The 21,651-nt window shown below is 39.4% G+C and overlaps 1 protein-coding gene across 2 annotated transcripts in view; it reads right to left on the minus strand.

Moving 5' to 3' along the window:
* Positions 1-8,676: 8,676 nt before the first annotated feature.
* Positions 8,677-21,651, minus strand: part of MEIOB (meiosis specific with OB-fold) — a 32,084-nt gene continuing 19,109 nt past the window's right edge. The window contains exons 9-14 of one of the 2 annotated variants that reach the window (XM_070460480.1): positions 21,543-21,638; positions 18,561-18,662; positions 14,748-14,901; positions 12,175-12,358; positions 11,392-11,478; positions 8,677-8,884 (exon numbers count right to left, since the gene is read on the minus strand). In XM_070460480.1, the coding sequence (XP_070316581.1) occupies positions 8,768-8,884; positions 11,392-11,478; positions 12,175-12,358; positions 14,748-14,901; positions 18,561-18,662; positions 21,543-21,638 (740 nt within the window). In that variant the 3' untranslated portion in view covers positions 8,677-8,767. The remainder of the gene's footprint in view (positions 8,885-11,391; positions 11,479-12,174; positions 12,359-14,747; positions 14,902-18,560; positions 18,663-21,542; positions 21,639-21,651) is intronic. The other variant, XM_070460481.1, reaches the window with a different exon arrangement.

A 21,651-nucleotide genomic window follows, 5' to 3' on the forward strand; every position in this document is an offset into this window, starting at 1 on the left:
GAAGGCACCTGCTGGCTCCTAACGCTTATTGAGCACTTAGTACTATTAGGCACTGTGTCAAGAGTTTTCTGTGTAGTATTTAATCCTCAACAAAGCTGTGAGGTTGGTAGTATTACTACCACCCCTGTTACAGAGACAGAGATTAGACAGCCTGAAGTGACAGAGCCACAGTGTAACACAACCATCCCAAGACAGAAACTTGAAGTCTTTTTCCCCCATTTTTTAGCGTAGAGTTAATTCGTGATGTTGTGCCAATCTCTGCTATAGAGCAAAGAGCTCCAGATTTACTCACATACACATTCCATGATGGTTTATCCCAGGAGATTGGATAAAGTTCCCTGTACTATACAGTTGGACCTTGTTTTTCCATTCTAAGTGTGCAAAACCTCAAGTTGTGACCACACTGCAGGCTGCATCTTTGAAGTAGATATATTAGAAAGTTCAAACATTTAGGTCTTCTGAAAAGCCCAATTTATAATTTATTATAAAGAAGTGTCAGAGTTGGATTTATTTATAAAACATCACATTATCTTCTTTCCTCTTCACCCAGAATTGGACACAATTTAGCGACTGAACAATAACAACAGTCTTCCTTTATCTTCTTTGTTTTTGACTGCATATAGCAGCAAAAGCCCAGAATTAAACCACTAGGCCGCAGGGGAACTCCCTTTTATCTTTTAATAAGATTTCTTTTTTAAATGCTTAAGCAATAGATATTTTTAATAAAAGATTCAGAAATTATGCATAAGCCAAAAAGCCAGAGCACCATAAATTCCATAAACCCAGAGATGGTCCAAGTTAAGCATTTGGTGTGCATTCTTCCAAATCTGCAGATATAATTGTGATCTTTTAAATAGAATTTGTTTGTACCATACAGTTTTCTAATATTTTCCACTGTATGTCATAACTGTCTTCCCATGTCAGCACGTTTCTGAACTGTTTTCAGTGACTGCTTGCCTTGAAACCAGTCCTCCATTGTTGGCCACTGAGGTCGTCTTTAATTATTTGCTGGTAGCTGTTCTCTTTGGCTCGGGAGGCGTCCCAGGGGCACAGTGGTAAAGAATCTGCCTGCCAAGGCAGGAGACACACGTTCAGTTCGTGGGTCAGAAAGATACCCTGGAGTAGGAAATGGCAACCCACTCCAGTATCCTTGCCTGAAAAATTCTATGGACAGAGGAGCTTGGTGGGCTCCAGTCTGTGGGGTTGCAAAGAGTCAGAAGTGACTGAGCATGCATGAGCACACAGAACCTTAATAGCCAAAAGAAGCCAGGAAGTATTAATAGACTCTGTCCTTTGGCTAGGTTCCCATAAGTGGAAGAGCTGAATCAAGGGTATGCTTTTACTGAGAGTTTCTTAGTAAAACTATCAGACACAAGGTCCAACTGAACCAAGTCTATCAAAGCTGACAGATCTGAAAGCAAGTTAAAGGTACACGGCAGGAGTAATGTCTGCATGTGGCCCCTTGGGTGGACAAGCCAGCACCCAGAGAATGTACGGAGCCCCCCAGAGTCAGTCCTCATACTCAGAAAGTACATTTTCCTCAACTTTTATTTTGAATAAATGTAAACCTACTATGAAATTGAGAGACTAATGCAACAAACTCCATACACCCTGCACTAAATTCAATAATTGCTGACATTTGCTATGTTCATTCTCTCTCCTCCCACCCCTCACCTTGTGTGCCATAGAGTCACAAAGTGTCCGACCCTGAGTAAATAACAATTTCACTTTCACTTTTCACTTCTCCCTTAACTCCCCCCAGGGTAATTCTCCAGCCTTCATAGAAGCTGAGGGTTAGGTGCCTACCGGAGATCTGGGTGGAGCCCAATACTCCCCTTAGATGTTACACAGGTTTCTAATGCTTTGCTACTGGAAACAATGATGCAAGGAATAGCCTCCAAACACAACTGTTTACACTTGTTTATTTCCTTAGGAAAAGTCTTAGAGGTGAAATTGATTAAATAGTTTGTACTTTACATTTTGATACTTTTTGCCCAATTGCCTAGGGGAAAGGATATAATAATTTGTACTTGACAAGAGTGTTAAAGAAAACCTTTTTGCCCACACCTTAGTCAACACTGGGTATTGTGGCTATGGTCTTTTTAATTTGTATTTCTTTGATTAATAGGGAAGCTGGAACTTCCCTGGTGGTCCAGTGGTTGGAAGTCTGCCTGCTAGTGCAGCAGATGCTGGTTTGATCCCTGGTCTGGGAGGATCCCTCATGCTGAGGAGCAGCTGGGCCCATGTGCCACAACTACTGAGCCGCATGCCTGGAGCCTGAGTGCCACAAGAGAAGCCACCGCAATGCACTGCAACGAAGGGTAGTCGCCACTTGCTAGAATTAGAGAAAGCTTGCGTGCAGCCAAAGAGACCCAGCGCGGGCAAAAATAAATAAATAAATAAATATTTTTAAAAATAGTGAAGCTGACATCTTTTCATGTGTTTATACACAGTTATCTCTTTAACAAGATCTGTTGGGCACATCTTTGGTGTAGATGCTGGTTCAGTATCTGATTTCAAGGAAGTTTTATATTTCTTTGCAATACAATTAATTCATACGCTAAAATCTTCTTGCATTCTAAGGGGAGAGAAAAGTAATCGTAGTCTAATAATATACTACAAAAAATTCAAGCTGTAAAAGCAGAATAGACTTAATACAACAAATACATTGCCACAAATGAATGCCAATGAAATTGCTATACCTCGACATTTATAATACTGATACTTACTGATCATATACTAAGTGCTTGAGTCTAAGCATTTTACATACACTAACTTATTTAGTCTTCAGCTGAGTTCAGTTGCTTATTCGTGTCCGACTCTTTTCAACCCCTTGGACTGCAGCACATAAGGCTTCCCTGTCCATCACCAACTCCTGGAGTTTACTCAAACTCATGTCTGTTGAGTCAGTGATGCCATCCAACCACCTCATCCTCTGTTGTCCCCTTCTCCTCCCGCCTTCAATCTTTCCCAGCATCACGGTCCTTTCTAGTGAGTCAGTTCTTCACACCAGCTGGTCAAAATATTGGAGCTTCAGCTTCAATCAGTCCTTCCAGTGAACATTCAGGGTTGATTTCCTTTAGGATTGACTAGTTGGGTCTCCTTGCAGTCCAAGGGACTCTCAAGAGTCTTCTCCAACACCACAGTTCAAAAACATCAACTCTTCAGCGCTCAGCTTTCTTTATGGTCCAACTCTCACATCTATACACAACTACTGGAAAAGCCATAGCTTTGACTAGACAGACCTTTGTTGGCAAATATCTCTTTTTTAACATGCTGTCTAGGTCATAGCTTTTCTTCTAAGGAGCAAGCATCTTTTAATTTCAAGACTGTAGTCACCATCTGCAGTGATTTTGGAGCCCAAGGAAATAAAGTCTCTCACTGTTTCCATTGTTTCCCCATCTATTTGCCATGAAGTGATGGGACCGGATGCCATGATCTTAGTTTTTTGTATGTTGAGTTTTAAGCCAGCTTTTTCACTCTCCTCTTTCACTTTCATCAAGAGGCTCTTTAGTTCTTCTTCACTTTCTGCCATAAGGGTGGTGTCATCTGCATATCTGAGGTTATTGATATTTCTCCTGGCAATCTTGATTCCAGCTTGTGCTTCATCCAGCCTGGCATTTTCACATGATGTACTTTGCATATAATTAAATAAGCAGGGTGACAATATACAGCTTTGACATATTCCTTTCCTAATTTGGAACCAGTCCATTGTTCCATATCCAGTTCTAACTGTTGCTTCTTGATGTGCATACAGATTTCTCAGGAGTCAGGTAAGGTGGTCTAGTATTCCCATCTCTTGAAGAATTTTCCAGTTTGTTGTGATCCACACAGTCAAAGACTTTGGCATAGTCAATAAAGCAGAAGTAGATGTTTTCCTGGAACTCTCTTGCTTTTTTGATGATCCAACAGATGTTGGCAATTTGATCTCTGGTTCCTCTGCCTTTTAAAACTTCCAGCTTGAACATCTGGAAGTTCATGGTTCATGTACTGTTAAAGCCTGGCTTGGAGAATTTTGAGCATTACTTTGCTAGCATGTGAGATGAGTGCAATTATGCATTAGTTTGAACATTCTTTGACATTGCCTTTCTTTGGGGCTGGAATGAAAACTGACCTTTTTCACTCCTGTGGCCACTGCTGAGTTTTCCAAATTTGCTGGCATATTGAGTGCAGCACTTTAACAGCATCATCTATTAGGATCTGAAATAGCTCAGCCAGAATTACATTATCTCCACTAGCTTTATTTGTAGTGATACTTCGCAAGGCCTACTTGTCTTTGGACTCCAGGATGTCTGGCTCTAGGTGATTAATCACTGTGGTTATCAAGGGTCATCAAGATCTTTTTTGTACAGTTCCTCTGTGTATTCTTGCCACCTTTTCTTAATATCTTCTGCTTCTGTTAGGTCCATACCGTTTCTGTCCTTTATTGTGCCCACCTTTGCATGAAATGTTCCCTTGGTATCTCTAATATTCTTGAAGAGATCTCTAGTCTTCCCCATTCTGTTGTTTTCCTCTATTTCTTTGCATTGATCACTGAGGAAGGCTTTCTTATCTCTCCTTGCTATTCTTAGGAACTCTGCATTAAAATGGGTATATCTTTCCTTTTCTCCTTTGCTTTCAGCTTCTCTTCTTTTCTCAGCTATTTGTAAGGCCTCCTCAGACAACCATTTTGCCTTTTTGCATTTCTTTTTCTTGGGGACTGTCTTGATTACTGTCTCCTGTACAATGTCACAAACCCCTGTCCATAGTTCTTCAGGCACTCACTCTATTAAATAGATCTAAACCCTTGAATCTATTTGTCACTTCTATTGTCTAATCATAAGGGATTTGATTTAGATCATACCTGAATGATCTAGTGGTTTTCCTACCTTCTTCAACTTAAGTCTGAATTTGGCAATAAGGAGTTCATGATCTGAGCCACAGTCAGCTCCTGGTCTTGTTTTTGCTGACTGTATAGAGCTTCTCCATCTTTGGCTGCAAAGAATATAATCAATCTGATCAATCACCATCTGGTGGTATCCATGTGTAGAGTCTTCTCTTGTGTTGTTGGAAGAGGCTGTTTGCTATGATCAGTGCATTCTCTTGGCAAAACTCTGTTTTAGTCTTAATAGTTGCCAATAGGAGTTGGTATTATTATCCCCATTTACTGGAGGGGAACCACAAATGTGGAGAATCTCAGAGCTAGGGCCCATCCTGGGAGTAGCAACTGGGGTTTGAGCCTGCAGCCACAGAGCCTGTCCACTCAGCCACCTCCAAATCTATCTCCTCTAACTTGGCTTTCATGTCCCATCTATAAAATGGGCAAAATAACAGTAATTGAATAAACCAGATAAGATAAAGTGCTTATCACAAAATCCATCACATTCAATAATGTGACATTATTACAGCAACTTAATAATCTAGGAACTTACCCCAAAGAAATAATAAAGAATGTGGCCAAAAATTTAGCTATAGTCATTATTTGTAACAGCAAAAAGTGGGAAACATTTTAAGTGTCAAATGTTATCACATTGATTACATTCACTATTCTATACATGTTCAGTTGTGTCTGACTCTTTGTGACCCTATGAACTATAACCTGCCAAACTTCTCTGTCCTTGGGATTCTCTAGGCAAGAACATACTGGAGTGGGTTGCCATTTCCTCCTCCAGGGGATCCTCCCCACCTAGGGATTGAACCTGTGTCTCCTGCATCTCCTGCATTGACAGGTAGATTCTTTACCACTGAGCCACCTGGGAAGCCATTCACTATCCTATGCTCATATAATAAAATAATGGGCAGTCATTGAAACTATGTAGAATATTTAATAGCATGAAAAGTTTATTATAAACTATTAAGTGTAAAAGTGGATTATAGTATAACCTGTATTTGTAAATCATATTTTTTGTTTAATTTTATAAATTACATGCTTTAACATAGAAAGATGGATAAAGAGATGATTTTGGAAAGTCAGGAAAGACATTTACAGAAATGTGGGATGTGTGTACACAAATGTTCATGGCAGCCATGATCAGCTAATCATAATAGCCAAAAGGTGGAACAGCCCAACTGTCCACCAAGACATGAATAAATAAACAAAAGGTGGTAAATTTATTCAATTCATACATACTACTCAACCATAAAAAGGACTGAAATTCTGACACATTGTAACATGGATGAACCTTGAAAACATTAGCCTCAGAAAAACAAGGTAGACACAAAAGGACAAATACTGCGTGATTCCATGTGTACCAGGTACCTAGAATAGTTAGATTCATAGAGACTGAGTAAATTACAGATTGCTGGAGACTAGGGTAGGGGCAAATGGGAGTTATTGTATCTTAATGAGTACAGAATTTCAATTTGTGATGATTAAAATCTTCTGGAATAGAGAGTGGTGATGTTAATACAAAATTGTGAATGTACTTATTGCCATTCAAATCATACTCTTGAAAATGGTTAGAATGATAAATTTTATGTGATGTGTATTTTACCACAATTTTTAAAAATGCATAATAAAAGAATGTTTCCTACCAGTTTAAAAAATTTGGGAATGGAGATTATGGGTTTTATTTTCTTTATCTTTCTTTTGGGGGGGAGGAGTTATCTATTATTTCCTCTAATTTTTCTACAATAAACATGTAAAACTTTATAATAAAAATATTTAAAAAGCAAAAACAAGAAACTTCCCCAGTGGTTAAAAGTCTGCTTTGCAATGCAGGGGACATGGGTTGGATCCCTGGTCAGGGAACTAGGACCCCACATGTTGTGGGGCAACAAAGCCCACATGCCACAAGTAAGGAACCTGGTCCCGCATGACACAACTAAGGCCCAATGCAGTCAAACAAATATTTTTTAAAAAGACAAAAACAGCTCCAGGTTCCTCAAGAAGAGCAAAAGGTGGATAAACATATGTACAGCATATTGTTAAAAAACAAACAAAACAAACCCTCACCAAAGCAGATTAGGAAAGGAATATTGTGCTTAAATGAACCAGTCATAGAAGATTAGGAAAAATCACAGAGTCATCCAACTGTTTATAAAGCATACAGAATATGCAGATCAAAGTCACTAGGATCAGGAAGAGCAGCCTCTGGAGAGCAGTAGAAAAGCAGATTCTGGGCAGAGGGGTTGTGGGCTTTGTGTTGACAGGGCAGAATGCTTCTTTCTTTTACTTGTTTAAGTGCCTGTATTCAGCTAAAAAAAAGCCCAATTTTAGATGTTGACAGTTTGTAGCCTTCATTCTGTAAATGTGTAAGTTAAGCCTTGTGAGGCACCTCTGATTCAGTGCAGCTTGACAGCTAGCCCTATAGATTCCTACTTGATCAAAAGAAATGAGTGACTGTGATGTCTCTCTGGTGACAGGCATGGTGTCTCCTTGGTTAAATGCTAGTGGACTGAGAGGTTACCATAGCAGCAGTGAGGAGGTCACACAAAGCCCTCACAGGCCTTGGTTAGGGGCCTTGGGCACTGCGTATGCACCTGCTCTGGGAATGCTGGCCCAGGTGTTGGCACATTGGGGCGTGCTGCTAGAGGTCAGGGCCCTAGGAGGCCTGGCCCAGCAGCTCTGGGACACAGTTTGGGCCACGCATTCTCACCCTACACCGCTCTCTTTCCTGCCTTCCTTCCCTCCCTGTCCACCTTCACAGTCACCCTGATAAACACACTTACCCCTCCCCACGGGGGACAGGAAAGAAGCCCTTCATCAAGTACACTTGATATCTGTATACCTATGGTCACGTCCTTCATTACTTCATTAATCACCACAATCTGGGCACACTGGGGGTCAACTCATATCCCTCCCCCATGGTCGCACATGGTAAAAGCCAGAGAAAACCCTACAACAAGATAAGTTTATCTCCCAACACCGAACACCAGACTTAGAGAATTTGGAATACTTACTTTTCCTTTTTATCACTCCTGCTGTGGGTCTCGGTGGGTGGTGACCTTTAAATCACCAGACTCAAATTACGTTGGCCAAACCTCCCACACCTTGGATCAACACTGACCGTGGTGACGGGTCTGTGCCTTGAAGCAAGAGACCAGTGACTGGAGACGGTGTGGGCTGAGTAGAGTGCTCTAGGGCTGCTGCAAAGGCAGCTGGAGTGGAGCCGTGTCCAGTCAAAGCCGAGAGGTCTCCCACGCCTGCAAGTTCCCAGGACTCAGCACCGCTCATGAAACTTCTGAAGCTGATCTCCTCCCAGTTGATTCAGACACACAAGTGTCAAGCCTGAGTCAGCAAGCCTTCACAAGCTTTGGCTAGCTCTGATGTGTCATCAGAGAAGGCACCAGATTAGAAAAGCTCTACAGCATGTAAAGCAGCTGCACTGCATTGCCCATGGATGTCTGCAATCCCCACCTGGCCCAGGGAGAACGTGCCGTCCACACCCATCGACTCCAGCCAAGTGGTCTGAGACAGGGCCAAGGCGTTTGTGGAGGTTCTGATCTTTCTCCAAGCAGACAAGACAGAGGGGAAAGGGGTTTAAGAAAATAAATCATTGTATTTGTGGGAAAGAGTAAACTTGTTTATTAATTCATGCAAACATTTTCCAGCTTGGGAAGAGAGAGGGCCAAGCCAATAGAAAAAGACTTCTAAGAAATGAACTTAAATAAGAAGGAGATTTTAGGATTCACCTGGAGTCAACTCTAGGGGGCAACAGAATGACAGTTTAAAGGAACATTCTCACCACATTTGAACAAGATACAATTTTATCTGTAATTTTCAAACTCATTTCCCACTTTCAAGGAGGTTAAAATGTGTATTCTTTCCCAGGGTTTAAAACTGTATCTAGTTTTGAACGTTTCCTTGTCCAGACAAGCTCCTACTTGCCTCAACGGGATCTGCAAGCTTACACGAAAGCACACTCACTCTCAGTCCGCCCCTCGCTCTGTGCGACATAGAAAGCTGCAAGGAGAAAAAAGAGAGAGTTCTTAAAAATCACCTGGCACATAGAATTGAAAACCAATGACCACAAACAGAGAATAGCAATGAGTTTTGTTTAAGATGTGAACAAAAACTTCAATTAAAGTTGTAAGACAATGGAGAGAGTTCCAGTCTCTTTTAGAGTTGGGAGAAAAATTACGGATCTGGTTTCTGACAGTGATTTTGTAAGAATCCAGGTCATTTTTTCATGATCTTCTCTCAGGTAAGAAAGTTGAGATATGAAATCCAACAGGTAGAAAAAGGACTTAAAGTATGTTCAGACCACCAGCTGTGACAGACGTGAACACACAGCAATAACGTGATCTGTTAGAGCTGATCTGATATCATGACACAGTTTAAGAAATAATGACGTCACACTTATGACAATTACATTTTTAAATTACATGCTCTGATTTATAACAATTTAAATTGTATGAGTCTCATAATCTTGATTACATTTTGTGACACTATATGTTTTAAAACATTAAAATGAGTTAACAGTTTGAAATCCCTCCAAATGAATAATTTTAAGTAGCCATTATTTTTTATTGAAATATGATAAATACACAAAATGTCCTATATGGAAATCCTTTGTTTTTATCTTATTTGCAGAGAAATGTAAGCTCCTATTTTTAAATTACATATTCTAACTCTTTTATAACAATTTAAATTGTATTTGTCTCATAATCCTTATTACATTTTGTGATAATAATCACTATCTATCTGCTTTAAACCTTTGTTAAGTCTGGCAAATTTTTTTTTTAAAGACATTTATTTATTTATTTGGCTGACTCACATCTTTTTGCAACATGTGGAATATTTAGTTACAGCATTCAAACTGTGGCATGTAGGATCCAGTTCCTAGACAAGGGATTGAACCCAGGACCCCTGACTCGAGAGCATAGAGACCTAGCCACTGGACGACCAGGGAAGTCCCTGACAAATATCTTTCTAACATATTCCTTGGAAAGGTACAAACTGAGAGTAGTTGTTATATTTAAATCAAGTTTGGGAAACTATAAGCAGAGAGTCATGAATTTAAATTTATGAAACTCATAGCAACTGGTACCTGTTGTTTGGAAGGAAACCATACAGCTGGGCAGGGATCTGAGCATATTCTGACTTGGGAATAGAGTACAGTATTTGAGATGACCCACGCTCGTGGTGGAAGAGATAGGGTATTCTCAAATCAAGGTCCTAGAAATACTGATAAGGCCATTGGTGACTCTGGGTGTGCAATCTGTTCAGATATGCTTGAGGCTACAAGGGCAGGAGCCACTGGGAGATGGGAAAACCTGCTTCAGAGCTGAGGTGGAGCAGACCCAGTGTTCTCTTTCAGGTTCTCCCTGAGATCAAAGCTATGTTCATAATAATGTGAAATTGCTGTCTGCCTTTCTTACTCTCATTCTTTCACCAGAGTGCATTGTAGTTTCAAGAGGCTACCTGACATGAGATGACAGCAGTTCTGACTGCTTAAAGACTGTGTGCTCGTGAATACATTTAAAGTTTTCCTCAATTTAAGTTCTAGTACAATAAATATTGACAGATATAACTCACTTAAGAGCTTGAAAATGTTTTAGAGTGTGAAGAGAAAACATCTCAAATAATATAAATGGTAGCCCTATCTCACCTGTGACTTCGGGCAAGAAGCAACATTTCTTGTCCTATTTTCCTCATTTGCAAAACAAGGGGAGTTTATCTCACTGCCGGTTTTACACCTTTAACACTAAGATCCTGTGCCCTTCCAACAATGAAGTGTTGCTGTTGCTAAGGGAGTCTGCTCTGGTCAGAGTTGTAGGATCACAGCAGATTAGGGCCTTAGAGAATTAACCTTCCCAAGGTCACATGGGCTAAAGGAATGGTGGAACTAGGATTCAGACTGAGTCTCTATCACCCCAGCACATAAGCATGTAACTATGCTGTTGAATACGACTCACTGAAGTGAGGATCACTGCCCATGGGGGCAGGGACACCCAGCTCTGACTTTAAAGCCCAGTGCCTAGCCTTGATGTTAACATTAATGGATATTTTCTTTATTGGTCTTTTTCTTTTGTGTTATTTGTAATTCTTGTGTGTGTGTGTGTCCACTTAGTCACTTCAGTTGTGTCCAACTCTTTGCGACCCTATGGACTTAACCTGCCAGGTTCCTCTGTCCATGGGATTCTCCAGGCAAGAATACTGGAGTGGGTTGCCGTGCCCTCCTCCAGGGGATCTTCCCAACCCAGGGGTAGAACTTACATCTCCTTTGTCTCCTGAATTGCAGGTGGATTCTTTACTGCTAAGACACCAGGGAAGCCTTGTAATTCTTTATGCTATATGAAAAAACCTGATTACTTCCACTGTTTCTATGGTAGCCAAATCCTTCTGCACATTTGGGAACTGAACATTATTAAAAATAACAAATTCCCTAATTTACTAGGTCATACTCTGGGATTTTCACATTAATTGAATATATAGAATAACATAGTAATATTGTAAAATGCACTAACTTTTAAATAAATTTTGCTTCTTTCCAAAAGAAATTGCCACTTTAACGCTGTTTTCTGTTCATCCGTCATTGCAAGAAACTCAACTACCTGGATAAAAAAAAAATTAAACATTTCCAAAGAATATATAGATAATTCATTTTGACAATAATGTAAAACTTAAATTTGCTCTAGAGATGGAATTTTATCCATAGTAATTACAACTCAACTCTCTTGATGGAGGAGACAAAGCCAGACAGGCTCTAAACTGAATCTCTGAAGCCAATCGGGGGCCAGCACAGAAAGCCACTCTTGACAAAGTGGACGCCACTGAAGTTTAATGGTAAAATTTCAGAGCCAGTTCTAACAATAAAAGTATCAGACATAACACCAAGTGTACAAGTTAACCTCTGCTGCTGTGTTCCAGGACAGACTGAGGGAAAGCTCATGGCTGATTTTATGCACCTGAGTAGGTGAAATACTGCCAAGCCCTCCTCATAGAGGACCCTGCTCGGTGTCTCCAAGGTGTCATTTTGCCCATTTTATCTGACTATATAAAATGTCATGTTTATTCTCCACTGTCACCAAGGACCTCTCCTGTTATTCCTAACAGTTAATGTTAGCTAGGATTTTAATATACAACATGTAATTCTTTATTCATTAAAACAATGTGTGTTTAAGTCAAGATTGATTTTTCCCAGACCTCTTTATTAAGGAATTAATTTCTATCAAATGTTCACCAAAATAACTTATGTTTTGGGAAGAGAATTCAATTTGAAAGTATTTCTAAGTATTTTTATTATTTACCGTGCAGCCCAAAGTCTCCTCAGCCACACTTCCTGTGAGACTACAGGAATGAAGGGTACCTGTGTGATCAGCAAGATCGATTAGCATATCAAAGCTGGGAAAAACAGATTTAAATTCCGAAGAATCTTTGTTGCAAGTTGTACAAGCGCTGGATGCTTCGTTTACAATGTAACCACAGCCAGAACTGAAAAGAAACAAAGACAATGATAAAATGTGAAGACCCTAAGTGACACCTCTGATCTCTAGCAGAACTATTACTTAGACTTTTCTAAGTTAGCACATGAGTTAGTAATTACAGAGTGCTCAGCCCTGAGTAGGATACAAAACAGACCTGCGAAATAACAGGGACCAATGCAAAAGGATAACAAGCATGCTTTCTATGTAGTCAACCTCACTTGCAGTATTCCTGCTTCTGAAACTGCGATCAGCCAGTCCTTTCATGGTTCTGCCTCCTACCTTCCCCAAAGCTGGGGTTCTTGCCCAGGGTCACCTCCCCACTGGGGCCTCCCTCTCCTGCACCCAAGCTCCACCCCCTCCCTTCTCTGAGCATAGGTACAACTTACACTTCAGCACGGACTTACACCCTGTCACATCCTATTTGGTGTTACTGCAGATAGGTCTGTTTATCTCCTGGCTCAGAGTTTGAGGGCAGGAATCGTGTCTTGCACCTGGAAAGCCTAGGTTCTGTGAATGCTCACTTGTCCTTTATTAGGTCCTCTGCACACCCAGGGCTGGAGAGGCTCACACCCTAAATGCTGCCAGTACTGCTAGTGACACACTCCTCTCTTTCAGGGATGTGCTGTGCAACCCACTCCAGTACTCTTGCCTGGAAAATCCTATGGACGGAGGAGCCTGGTAGGCTGCGGTTCATGGGGTTGCTAAGAGTCAGACACGACTGAACGACTTCACTTTCACCTTTCACTTTCATGCACTGGAGAAAGAAATGGCAACCCACTCCAGTATTCTTGCCTGGAGAATCCCAGGGGGAGCCTGGTGGGCTGCTGTCTATGGGGTCGCACAGAGTCAGACACGACTGATGCAACTTAGCAGCAGCAGCAGCAGTGCTGTGCTCAGTCACTCAGCTGTGTCCCCATGGACTGTAACCCACCAGGCTCCTCTGTCCATAGGGATTCTCCAGGCAAGAATACTGGAGTGGGCTGCTGTTTCTTTTTCCAGGTGTTTTTCCCAACCCAAAGATAGAACCAGGTCTCCCACCTTGCAGGTGGATTCCATACTGTCTGAGTCAGGGAAATTACGTGTTATTCTATATTTTTGAAGCAGGCATTACTTTAGCCAATTTGAATAGGAAGATTAATTCAAATTTTTAAGAAGAGGGAATGATCTGAAGACACTGCTTTCTTATAAGACACAGATCACTTTTAAATTAAATATTAGACACTTTTCCTCAGATATCAATATTAAAGACATAGGAAAAATAAGGGAGATAACTTTTTAAGAAAAATTTTAAAGAGTATTTTTCAAAAAATAAGCACCTGTCTTATGCAACAGCCTTTACATTACTTTTTTCAACTTTAATACCAAAGCATTCAATGTTTTAGAAATCCATAAGTCAATTTCTTGACTACTGATACACAAACTTACACATGCAATAAAACTACATAGAATTTAACACACACACACACACACAAATGATACATGTTAATCTGGGGAAACTGAATAAGATCAGTGAACTTAATTAAGATCATTATTGTCTGTGATGTGATGCTATAAATTTGCAAAATGTTACCATTCCTGGAGGAGGCTTCCCTGGTGGCTCAACTGGTAAAGAATCCACCTGCAATGGGGGAGACCTGGGTTCGACCCCTGGATTGGGAAGATCCCCTGGAGAAGGGAACTCACTCCAATATTCTGGCCTGGAGAATACCATGGACTGTAGAGTCCACGGGGTCACAAAGAGTTGGACACAACTGAGTGACTTTTACTTTCATCCTTGACCACTGGGGGGAACTGAACAAAGTATACAGTTTATTATTTCTTATTGTGCCATATGAATCTAGAACTATGTCAATAAAAATTTCAATTACAAATCTACACGGAGAGTTTCACAAGAATATTTTAGAATTTTCTTACCAAGCATTTTTTAGCTAAGATAATTAAATCTACTTGGGTTTACTTTTTTATGCAAGTAGATACTAACTGACTTAGGAGAGGTTGGAAATCACATTCATCATTCATTTCATTATCATGAAACAAGTTATTAAGATACTATTACTTTTATTGCTATAGGATGTGGTCACCAAAACAATTTCTAATTCATTACAAAACAATAGTTTGACATCCCAGTTAAAAGATTTTGGCAGTATTATTTATTTTAGGATTGCTAAAACATATTGAAATACATTTTACTTTAAAAGGCTATAAGACTCTTCGGGTCTAAATAGTTTGTTAAGGGAACTTTAGTATGGGTTATTTATTTATACATTTCTTTCAAATACATAACCACTACTATGTCAAAGAATAACTTTAACTTTCACAGAGTTTAAAATGTATTACCAATAATTGTTTTTTATTTTTTATAAGAATGAATTTCTAAAAGTAATTTGGTTGCTTACCATCTATTTCGAACTACTTTTGTAGTTTCATCATCAATGTTCAGTGTAGAAATGTAAGCATAAAGAATTCCGTAGAAAGGATCAGCTTTTCCTTCATTCTTCAAAGCTTTTACCTTTAATTGTTCAACTGTATAAACATCAACTATTGTTTTTACTAAAAAAAAAAAAAAGAAAAAGTCTTTACAGTTCTAAATATATTCTAAGAATTCCAAAGGATTATATCCATGTAGAAAACCTAAAGGGCCCAAATGATAATATGTAGTAGCTTAAGTTCTGTAATAAAAAAAAATCTATTGTATATGATAACATTAAAACTTATTATATAAATGGACATGAAAGTAAAAAATAAGCAAAATAGAAGAATAATGAGACATTAGTCTTTATTAGAATGAATAGTTTCTAATCATCAGAAGAGTCCATTAAAAGAATGAAAATGTAAACCATAGAGTGGCAGATGCTAGAAATCTATAAGATAAAGGATTCATAACCAAAATATCTAAATTGGAATCTTAAGAATCAATAACAAAAAAGACAGTCAATTCTATTTTTTTAAATGGGGAAGAGATTGTATGTATGTATGTATTTATTCTTGGCCCCACTATGCAGCTTGTCAGATCTTGACCGGGGACTGAACCCGGGCCACAGCAGTGAAAGCACCGAGTTCCTAACCCCTGGACTGCCAGGGGAAAAAACCCCTGGAAGAGATTTTAAAAAGCACTTCACAAAAAGAATATAAAGAGAGACAATAAACATACTGGCCTTATTAATCATCAAGTAAATGCAAACTTAACAACAGTAGGATTCCACTAAGTATTCACCACTTAAAAGACTAACAGTACAAACATTGGTGAGGATGTAGAGCAGCTGGAACTCCTGAACACTACTGGGAGAAGTATAGACTGGTGCAAACATTTTGGAAAACCATTTGGCAGAATCACCTAAAGGTGGACGTGCATGACAAAGCAATAGTCCTCCTAGGAACATGTATATCCAACAACAACAGAAAAAACAGATAGAGGTTCACCTAAAGTCACACTCAAAGAGAAAGTAAAAATTTTGTAGTAGGAAACAATAAGAGAAATAAACTGTGATATATTCATATAGGAATTACATACATCAACAAAAAACAACACTACACATAGCAGTGTGGATGGCACTCACAGACCTAATGTTGAACAAAGGACATCAGACACAAGAGTGAGGTCATATGATACAACTTCACTGTTAAAATTCCAAAATAGGCTATATTTATCTGTGGTTTCTATGGTGCAATAAGTCAGAGTCACATTTGGGCAGACATGAGGGGTCTTATGGGCACTGGCAATTATTACCTGTTGGGGATGAGTCTTAACAGGTGCGTACTCTATGTGATGGTGCATGGTACTGTCCTCTCATTCTTGTTTACTGTTCATATTCTTTGTGATATGTACGTGCATGCTAAGTTACTTCAGTCGTGCCCGACTCTGTGAGACCCTATGGACTATAGCTTGCCAGACTCCTCTGTCCATGGGATTCTCCAGGCAAGAATACTTGAGAGAGTTGCCACACCCTCCTCCAGGGGATCTACCCAGCCCAGGGTCTGAACCTGCTTCTCTTGCGTGTCCTCATTGACAGGCAGGTTCTTTATACTTAGCGCTACCTAGGAAGCCCATAGGTGTTATACTTCAACTTAAAATTTATTCTAAGAAAATTTACAAAACTAAGAACTATTAATCTATTAGTCATTTTTTATTTTTCTTAATCTTAGAGGAATCTTACAGATCCAAACATTACTTAGGTAAGAAAGCTTTTAACAGAAGTTGCCCAGTTCCTCAGCACCTTACTACTTTCTTCTGTTTTGTTGCTGTTGTTCAGTCACTAAGTCATGTCTGGCTCTTCGTGACCCCATGCACTACAGTACACCAGGCTCCTCTGTCCTTCACTATCTCCTAGAGTTTGCTCAAGTTTACGTCCATTGAGTTGGTGATGCTATCTAACCATCTCATCCTCTGTAGCCACCTTCTCCTTTTGACTCAATCTTTCCCAGTGTCAGGGTCTTTTCCAATGAGTCAGCTCTTCACATCAGCGCAGATGGCCAAATTATTGGAGCTTCAGCATCAGTCCTTCCAATGAATATTCAGGGTTGATTCCCTTCAGGATTGAGTTACACAAGCCCCTTCCCCACGACAAGGCTGTGATTCATGAAAGGGATGTGAAATTTAATTTTCTTCAATAAAAGGTCCAGTTATGTGTATCTATTTATCTTACTTTTATGTCTTTATCCTGCTGTCAGTTCAGATCCACTGGAAAATGGATTGGAAGATTTTCACAAAATAACTCTTTATTTCCGTGTTTTTGCTGTATTCTGTGTTGTGTTTACTTTCTAAATATTGAACATTGTTTTAACTAAAAACAACAAAAGTTTTAAAGTAAGTATTATGATAGTTTTATTCTGAAATATCAAATCAGTTTCAACCTATAAGTTTTTCATGGGAATAATGAGCATTTTAAAAGACAATGCAACTCATTTTTTGCCTCTGAGCAAATTTAATGATAGAAGTTTCCACAGTGGAAAAAAAAAGTTTCCACAGTGAAATAAAAGAAAGGGAAACTTAAGTACCACTTTTGTGGTTACTTTGATATAAGCCATTGATCAGGAAAATTTTCTCCACTCAAATCTGATAGCTCTGAGTAGCCTAGAGAAGACAAGCGTAGACACAGTTGTTCTTGTCCCCATTTTCAGGTTCAGAGACAGGCAGGGACTGAGACACAGTATGGCAAATCCATCTCAAGGCCCAGTGAACACTTTTGGGCTTCCTGGAAGTCTCCTGAAATGGCATTCTCCACAAATGACCAGACATTTTTAAATGCTTCCAAAGTAACAATAGCTTTATTTTAACTCTAATAAATAATACAACTTTAAGCTTATCCCTTCTTGTAGGCAAAAAGATGATAATTATAAACCAGTAGTTCTGTTTTTTCTATTAGTGATTGATATTGAAAGGAAATGTGTTGGGAATTCCCTGGTTGTCCAGTGGTTAGGACTTGGTGATTTCACTGCCAACGGCCAGGGCTCAATCCCTGATTGGGGAACCCCCACAAGCTGCACTGCACAGGGAAAAGGAGAGAGAGAGGATGGAGAAAGGAAGTGTCAAACATCCCCCAGCAATGCATAACAAAGTTCTTCTTTCACAAGTTAAGGTGGTTGCAGAATACTTTTTCCTCAATTAACTGAATTGTTACTCTCTCAAGATGAATTGGGTGTCCTTGATTATGAGAAAGAATTTCACCCCTTAGGATGAAGTTATAAGAACATGCCTTTAGGGAGAGATCTAAGCCCTCCCTCTGCTTTTCCCCATTCTAAACATAAGCTACAGATGGCAGCAAACAGCATCCTTTTTAAAGTCAAGCCTCAATCTGGGGTCTGTGAATACATAACATTTTGCACAAAGTTCTATATATGGATACAGCTGCCTTTTGGGGGAGAGGGTCATTAACTCTCATCAGATTGGCAAGAGGTTACATAAATCTCCAAAAGTTTTAAACTACCTTTTTAAAGTGGAAGTATAGCAGTTACCAATCCCTAGTTCAGAAAGATCCCTCGAAGGAGGAAATGGCAACCCACTCCAGTACTCTTGCCTGGAAAATCTCATGGACAGAGGAGCCTGGCAGACTACAGTCCGTGGGGTCACAAAGAGTCAAACATGACTGAGTGACTGAGCATGCACACACACGGCAGTTACATAATGAGAATACAGTGTCTTTTACTAAGTAACTTCATAGACCCAAATTCTGGGCGTTAAAGAATTTAAATAATATTTAAAGGTTACTTACAATTCATGGATTCTTTCAAATAATTGTCAATTTCATCATCCAGAGGATTCTTTACTTTATTTTCTCTTATAAAATTCAGAAGGATGTTAGCTTCTGGTGTATCTTAAATTGGAAATGCATAATAAGTAAACTGCAAACTGATCACTTTTTAAATAACTGTGAATGACTCAAAAATATTTTTAATGGTAAAAAAGTGAAGACATATAAGAATACCACAAATAGAATATAACAACGCTATTAACAATGTGATGGGGTACATCACAGAGAGATGTATAGCAGATATCACGAGTTTAAAGAGCAGTTTACAAAACATTTCATACCATTTCCTTTGATTTTAAAAAGACATGAGCAAAATTATCTCAAAGACTATATATAAAAAAAATGATTATTTCTTATGAGATGAAGAATTTATAGTTGATCATTGTTTTCTTTTTTATGCTTTTATATATTTTCTGAATTTTGTATGTATTTCTTCTCTAGTCAGAAAAAAACTGTTAAGGTTATTTGAAGAGCTTATTCCTCAAATGGGACACGAATGTTCTCTGGGATAGTCAGATAATGTGCCAGAAGGCATGAATCTGATTTTGAAAAGGTGCTCTCTGATTCTGACACCCTTCAACCCCAAGCCCCAACCTCCAATATCTGCTTGTCTTCCAGCCTTTCCCCAACATTCTGCAAGCCATCCTGCGGATGTCAGACCCCCTGACTCCCCTGGATAGAGTTAGGGTTTCTTCCTCCTCACCCTGTTGTACCACAAGTCTTATCACTGTTGCTTCTTTCCCAGAACTAGACCAGAATCCCAGACAGGGGGGTTGTCTCTTTATCTCTGTACTTTCAGTGTCTGATATAATGACTATCCTTCCATCCATCTCAGCGTCCATCCTCTCAGGTACTTCCTTGTTCCAGAAAGTGTTTAATTTACCTCACTACTTGGCAAATAAAAGGCATTCACTAAATATTTGTAAATTAATGAGAATCCTGGGTCAGAAACTGGTAGGAAGGGTGGGGTGTAGGCACTGCTGTCAAGATCTCTAAAGACAACAGGCCCATCCCAGACTGTCTGTGGGGGGACAGAAATTCTTCCTTCCACATCTGACCACCAAACCATTTAGAGGTTCTTAATTTCTATGTGTAACCCAGGAAATTAGAAATAAGGCTGATTTTTCAAAGCATATTGAAATTCACACACCCTTATACATATTTTCCTTGTATTTGTCTCAATAATAAGTAAGGTATTTATTCTAATTATGTTGACACTGCTCAAAACACTTTGACATTTCCCCTCTGAATCTGTTTTCAAACCCAAATGTACAATACCCTTCGAATCTGTCTCTTTAACTTAATCTTGAGGTTTGGAGACAATTAGTACTATCAAGCTCGATAACCTTTTCCACCAGACAATCCCAACCATCTTTTAGAAATTTTTCCAGACCAAATTTACCCTTAGAGGATGGAGACTCTATCACTAATGTTATTGAAAGCACTAAAAATAGCCTATTGGTATTATTATATCATTAAAAATAAGAAACCATAGTACCCTTCTCAAAAGAAAAAAAAGAATAGAAGAGTGACACTATTGTCCTATGGTAAGAATAGACCATGGTTGTGTCACCACCAATGTAAAAGAAGTCACTGCAATCCTTTTAGAACTCAGATAATGTCACTGCCTGGCTGCCCTTCCCACAGAGTAGAAGGCAGCCTGTACGGCCTTCTGACCACCTCCATGTCTTCTCTGACCTCAGCCCCTCTTTCTGCCCTGCTCCCTCGGCTCCAGCCACACCGGCCACAGAGCCTCTGCACTGGCCGGCTCCTCCACCTGGTGCGCTCTTTCCCATGGTTAACGCCGCTGCCCCCACACACCCTGCAACTGTCCTCCCTCAGGTGTCACCCTCTCACGGAGCCCGCCTGACCACACTATGTAAACAAGCAACCTGCCCTACACACACCATGGCATTCTAGACCCTCCTGACTCTGTTCTCTTTTACTTCTCAATCATTTCAAATTCCATAATTTGGATTTGTTATCCTAATTGTTCATTCTCTGTTTCCCCACTGCTAGGATATGAGCTCCATGAGCAGGAGAGATATCTGTGTTTGGTCACTGGACCCAGAATGGTGCATGGCACACAGCACGTGTGTAATAGATCAGAGTTCAACAAGAACAAATCAATGAGTGCCATATCACCTCCCATGATACTGCTTTCAAGGAGACAATATTTCTGCAGTAGATGAGCAAGATCCAACTACTGATATTAAAACACGGTCTTGCTATTTTACACCATATCTCATAGAAATTTCACTTCTAAAAATTCTGATAATGGTTTGGTCAAAGACATAAAATTGTTTTATAGTTCTCAGTCACTGTTACTGCTTTGTCATGGATCAGTAGAGTGAGCACATAGTTAAAATGATACTTGCTACATTTATATTCTCTTAAGACTTTTTGAAGGATTATTCATCCCTGGGACCTCTGTGCTCTCCTGGGGTGCTGAGTGGGCCTTTCTCTCTGGGCTACAAGCAACCTCAGGATACATCAGGGCACACCCTCCTCTCCCCAGTCCTACTTTCATTTCACGCTGGGACAAGCTGTAACCACTTCACAACCACTCACAGTGATGAACTAAGTATCACATGATGATACTACATGCATGTTCTCCATGCTCCAGCACTAAATTACTTGAATGCAGTGAAATCAAATTTATTTTTAAATGGTTAATAATTTAGTTTATCCAATCAATGGCATTGATCTCTCAAAATCAACATAAGGGATAATGCTTTACAAATGAGTCTGGCTTTTCACATTTCTTTTGTAAATATATCAAAGATAATTCACTGTAAGTTTTAAAAAGTCATAAGGCAGCTTTTCATTTTTAACTCAAATGAAATCCAAGCTTCATTTTCATTCTTAAACATACTATACAAATATTGGGATATGTGATATAGTCATTTCCAAAGGAATTAAAAATTTCAGACAGCTTTTTACCTGGATTAGTTGTAATAATGGTTTTTGAGATTATAGTTGCTATCATGATGTTCCGAAATTTGTCAAAACTTATCCTTACATCTGCAGCAAATATTACTGTTTGGGGGAA

The sequence above is a fragment of the Odocoileus virginianus genome, chromosome 33 (assembly GCF_023699985.2).
Source record: "Odocoileus virginianus isolate 20LAN1187 ecotype Illinois chromosome 33, Ovbor_1.2, whole genome shotgun sequence".
Taxonomy (NCBI): domain Eukaryota; kingdom Metazoa; phylum Chordata; class Mammalia; order Artiodactyla; family Cervidae; genus Odocoileus; species Odocoileus virginianus.